Below are 5,852 nucleotides of genomic sequence, written 5' to 3'. Positions count from 1 at the left end.
TTGCACAGATTTTTATATCGTCACAATTGGTATTTAGAAGAGCACACGTAGTTTTAGATAACATAAAAGTAGATAGTATAACTTATTGGAAATTACAAATTGTAGGTATTATATGACAATTTAATTGTTTGATTAAATATGAAACGTAAGTATGAAACTAACTAATAACATATATGTTTCTGTTAGCGATATCTGCATCTTTTTATTTTACTTTTTTTCATGTTTTTAAATTTCCCGCTTCAGCTATTGCTTCTAATAATTTTGCACAAGTTTAAAATATTCGTTTCTGTATAAAAATAAATGTATTGTATTATTTTTCACGACTTTCACAGGATTGGTGGTAAGTTATTTGTTACATTATTGAATTATAAGTCAACTTTAAGCAATCTTTTGTATAAATTGTAACTGTGATTTTAGGTATTTTTTAGAAAATCTTACATTTTCAGAAACGGATTTTGCAGATATTTCTAGATTACTCATGTTATTTTAATTACAGAAAGTGGCAATGAAGGAAGAAAAGGTGGAGGCCGAAGTGAAAAAGGCCAAAGCTACAACAGTTAAGAAGAAGGCTGAAGAATTACCAGAAATCCCAGACTATGAAAGGCCAGACCTTGAGAAATATGAAAAGATTTCGCCTACTCCCACTACCAGGGAGAAGCCCGAAAAGGATAAGGTAATGTTAAAGAAAATATTTTGATAGAATAAGCCATGCCGACAATTTGTGTAATGAACACAATCTCTGTTTGCTGTTTTGTAGCCGGCAGACAAACCGAAAATCGCAGAAGTCAAAGCTCCTGAAGAACCACCAGCACCAGCTGCTCCTAAGATCAAAGAGCCTGAAGAGAAGCCAGCCGCACCTAAGATTGAAGTTGTACATGAAAAATCACCTAAACCGGAAATGCCCAGGAAACCTTCCCTATCACCCGCTCCCCCCGGTAGACGTGGCTCACTCATTCCTCCCCCGGAGGAAATGGGAAGACGTCCTTCTCTCATCATCAGCGATGAGGTATGTATTATGATTTTTAGTAAATTGTCTGTAATCAAATATTTTAATTTCCCTTTTTACATAATTAAATCTTTAGCTACATTAAAATGTACATCGTCACTTTTCTAAAGGTATGAATAAGTAGCTATACATAATTATGACATACAATTTAGAATAGTACGTTTTATTGCTTAGTACAAACATCAAATTACAATTCATCTTTTATTTGTTAATATTTTGTAATTTGTATTCAATCGTAATTAATTTTGATTTTTGTACTAAGCTATACAATTTTGAGCCCCTTTTGTAGTATAGTATCCTACTCTCTCAAGCCGAACCCGTAACCTTAGACACCTTTGGTTATATCCTTTGAATTACGCCAATAATCAGCAATTTCCACGACACAGCTTTGATTTTAAACTTCGTTCGCTTGATTAGCGTCGAAAAGGTTAGTTGATTTATACGGATTTAAAAATAGTAGAGTCCTACACTCCCCGCTTTTAGATATTTAGACCTTAGCATTCACAACGAGTTTCACAAAATACACCAATACAGCGACAGAGCGTTTGTGTAGATATTAAGATCGTACAAAACATAATCCACAGGAGAATAGAAAACTAAGACCTGGTGAGGTGATCGAAGACAAGAAGGTAACAGAAAAACTGCTAAGAATATTACGTGAATGCTATACGTTAAAAATAACGCCGTGATGAGGATTTAACTATAATTGTCAACGAAATCTTAATGCATTTGCATCTGACGCGGTTAAAAACAACTCATGCGTGGGTAAAATTGGATATTCACATATTTTTATCTTTACCTCATTTATCCTTTCAAAGTATTTAAATTTTTAAGAAATACATCAATATGTGACTATCCACATTACCCATTAGTTACAATACTTTTTCTCGTACAAAGCACAAAGCTATTGCACACACTTTTGAGGTTCAGAGCACAAAATAAACTGCACAGCTTTTACGCACGTATGCACACAGAATAACGGACACACAGATTGAACATGTATTTCTAAGCAGAGCGTATTACAGACATTAACTACAGCGCAAGTTGTATGGGAGAAAGCTAACAAAGATTAACAATATGATGACGTAATACATAACGTAATAACTTATGCACTAGCTGTTGCAATCAAGCACCAAATAATGATTCAGAGGCGTTAGTCTAGGCAGGTCACTCAGGTTCGGCATCAGAGAACTAGGTAGGGCACACTGTCATGTCTAAGGGGGTTATTATCAATATTTTTTAACAACAGGTCACGAAATTACGTCCTGGAGAAGTTTTAGACGAGAAAAAGGTGAGATCGTTTGGGTCTGGTCACTTTTAGGTGGACGCTGCTCGCTTTTGCAAAGCATTTTGTTTAGTTTTATTTTTTCTATACTTCAATTTCACCCATGTTGTATGTCTCTACGGATTCTTTATTGTTATGTCGTTATGCACAACTCAATACACAATTTTACAGTTGAATTCTTAACTTCTCACAATTTGAATATAAAAATGAACATGTTAAAGAACAAGTAATTTCCCTCACCATCTTTCTCGTTCTTTGCTATCTTAGATTCATCTTGTTTCTTTTCTATATCATGATATAGTTCTTCTAGTTTGTTCTTTCTATACTATTTTTCAATATGTGCCCAAAATCGTCGTCTTCACAAGCCGCTTTGCTGACCAGCGGTGTTCTCTATAAGCAAGATCGCTAATGCAAGTTAATTTAACTCGCTTATAAGAGATCTTGGAGATTCTCTTATGAACTTTGCTTTTTAGTTTATTTACTAAAACAGCTTCTGTTTTCGTTTCGAATTTCCAATAACGATCGATTTAGAATTTATTAACTTTCCGCTAATGTAGTGAAATAATTTATAATATTAGAATGCTGCATCTATTAAAAGTTAATTTCAAAACTTACATATTTAAATTTAATCATACATCAATAATTTTTCACTGGATCTCTCATTTCCGAGAATTAAAAACATCTCACGATATTTCATTTCAACAGAAAGGGACAATTTTCATAAACATGACGGCAACAACGGCAACAATACTCACATTTAACACTACATAAACACACATTTGTACAGAGCACATGTTACTTTAAGCGCACAATATTAACAGAGAATGTCTTACTAAAATGATTATTTTTTTCCCCAAAAAAGAAACGCGGCAGGCCGGGTGAACTATCGGACGAGGTATAAAATGTGTGAAAGATATATGTTTAGAAATTATATGTCATAGAAAAAACTTTTAGATACGTGGCTAACATAGATTTTTTTCAAAAGTGATTAATTTTTTTTTAATGCTCAAGCCGAATTTTAAAAATGTTACCAATTATAGACAGGTGCAGACCCGAAATAATTGGTTTAAATTTCACTCGCTGTCCAATTGAATAATATTGGTTCTCACTTTGTTCATTTTATGTAAATAATAGTTACGATACATACAATATAGAGCAACTAACACCTGGTCATTCTAACTCCTAAGTTGTTAACAATTTAACTATAATTAAGTACTAGAATTGTCACAACGTAAAAGAAGTTTTTAAAACAAGAGCTATTTTAGCTTAGTAAAGCGAGCGATTTAATATTTCTATCAACTAAAGGAGTCAATAAATTATCAAAACTTTTTTATGTTATGACTTGTGAAAATACTGTGATAAATGTTCAAAAAAAACGAAAAAAATGACAATATTGTCCGTTAAAATTAAGCCGCTTATTCCGTGCAATAAATAACTGTTCCGCTTTCAATGTAATAAATCACAAATCTAGAACTCCGTATGCATCCGTACTCATAAATCTAGCATGCTGCTAACAAAACAACCACGATATTGATATCGTCAAAATGTATTCAAATATGTATTTTAATAGTAGAGTTGAAGATGCCGCAAAATTTTCAGGGATGTTCCTTGAGTATTTTTTTTAATATAAAAAGCTAGAAAAAAATAAATTAGACTTACCGGAATGTTTTAAATAATGAATGTCTAGTCTTGATCTGAGCTAGAAGTATAGTCAGACTATTCTGATGATTGATAATTATTATAATAGATACAGCTGTAAAGGTAGGCCAAGAGCGGATTCAAGGTGAACTCAAAATGCACCCTTAACCATCGCGATTTGGCATCTTGACTGAGTTATGTTCAGTACGTCGCATTGTTAAAAAGATATTAATCTTAACGGAACTCGCTTGTCACTTTTGAATATTATATTCCAATGCACGTGATCTGACGATTTCATGGCATAGTATTAATTACCCAAAGTGCAATACGCGTTAATGCAAGCTTTAAATAATCTAAATTAGGTCTACAATTCTATCGTTTAATTGGAGAACCTTATTTCGCTTTATTTAGCAAATATTATTTAGTGTACAAAAACAACAAACGATTTTAAACAGTGTAACCGATTCCGTGCAACATTGGCAAACAAATCAATACAATTTAAGGTCGATATAGATACAAGATCGCTATGCTGACAAATATAGATACAAATATTTCAATGACAACAACAGAATTAAACATGTTATTATTAAAAACAAGGCACGCCCCACAAATAGAATGTTTGGGAAGAGTGATTGATAGACACATTTATGCAGGAGATACGAGAATATACTGTATAGTGCTGCGTGGGACGACAGCTGACCAAAGTGTGGCAGCCGACGACCATATCCAAAAAACACTTGGCATGCCTAACGCCACTCTCACGGTCAAAATAGTTCACGATCAATACGAGAGAAATCGGATAACCAAAACTATCAAACCCTTTAGAACGGAGTACATTTAGCAATAGATTAAGCATTTAATTTCAATGTGTTCTACATAGCATTATAAGAAATCTTAAAGAATTATCGTTTGAGATTTAAGTTATAATATACTAATACTGGCAAACATATCTATTTAATCTGTTTCCAATTAGCATTTAAAATGACTTGAATGTTTAAAGTGTAGATCTCTAAATATATCTTGATATATCCTCTGCTTAAACTATGAGAAGATAATTTAAACGTAATAGTTTAGTCATATTTTTAAGAAGCAAACGCACTAGACAACATGGAAAATTCAATATACTGTAATTTATTTGGAATACATCAATGTCAATAAAAACGTAAGATCCCAACGCAAGTCAACAGTGGATCAGACATCAGCTGGCGACGTTTTGTACATATTAACACGGACGTTCAAGTACATACTGCACGAATGGCTCACCTTAATCTGATAATTAATTGAATTGGTCCGTTGATTTGTGTTGAGCATAAATAGATGCCCCCCCGTCCCCCGCAGCCCGCGCACACCCCACTATCTGTCCGCGACGCTCACCTCAGTCTTTTGACATTCGCGCCCATTTTTACACAACGATACTGATCGAACTGTCCCCAATCGAAACTTTTTTCAAAGTAAAAAAAATATTTTTTACAAAAAACCCCAAAAGAGGGTGTAACACTTATAGTAAACTTAAGCATTTAATGATAATTGTTCAGTGGATATGAACGAAACGATACTAAGCCGGGAAAATAACAAAATACGAAATGTTCATTATAAAAGTTTCCTATTTCGCAAAAGATATTTATAATTCATCTGTGATAAGTGACTGTGATTCAAAGAACTCTGATTATTTATATTTTCTTTCGTTTTGTGGCATCTTTAACTTAATTTGTTGAAACTATGACGACAACTATTGTAAAAAAACTTTCAATAACTACACTTAGTGTAGAATCAACGCTAGATGTGGTAAGTATTATTTTAATTCATGTTAAAGTGCGACGATTTATTAAAAGTTATTATGATTAGCAGTAAAATGCGAAATTTCTTACTGCTTGGAAGATTTTAATTTCTGGTCTTGATTATTTACATATCAAAAAGTATAAG

General features: G+C 33.0%; 1 protein-coding gene across 8 annotated transcripts in view; it reads left to right on the top strand.

Moving 5' to 3' along the window:
* LOC106111340 (twitchin) overlaps nucleotides 1-5,852 on the top strand; it is a 76,014-nt gene that overhangs the window by 928 nt on the left and 69,234 nt on the right. For 2 of the 8 annotated variants that reach the window (XM_013293368.1, XM_013293367.1), the window contains exons 5-8: nucleotides 497-673; nucleotides 758-1,006; nucleotides 2,256-2,297; nucleotides 3,154-3,186. In XM_013293368.1, the coding sequence (XP_013148822.1) occupies nucleotides 506-673; nucleotides 758-1,006; nucleotides 2,256-2,297; nucleotides 3,154-3,186 (492 nt within the window). In that variant the 5' untranslated portion in view covers nucleotides 497-505. Of the gene's footprint in view, nucleotides 1-496; nucleotides 674-757; nucleotides 1,007-1,590; nucleotides 1,636-2,255; nucleotides 2,298-3,153; nucleotides 3,187-5,470; nucleotides 5,715-5,852 lie in introns of those variants that run through there. The other 6 variants (XM_013293373.1, XM_013293370.1, XM_013293372.1 and 3 more) reach the window with 4 other exon arrangements.

This window comes from Papilio polytes, unplaced genomic scaffold (genome assembly GCF_000836215.1).
Source record: "Papilio polytes unplaced genomic scaffold, Ppol_1.0 DF824169.1, whole genome shotgun sequence".
Classification (NCBI taxonomy): domain Eukaryota; kingdom Metazoa; phylum Arthropoda; class Insecta; order Lepidoptera; family Papilionidae; genus Papilio; species Papilio polytes.
Note: the sequence above shows the minus strand (reverse complement) of the source record. Positions and strands in the feature narration are given on the sequence as shown.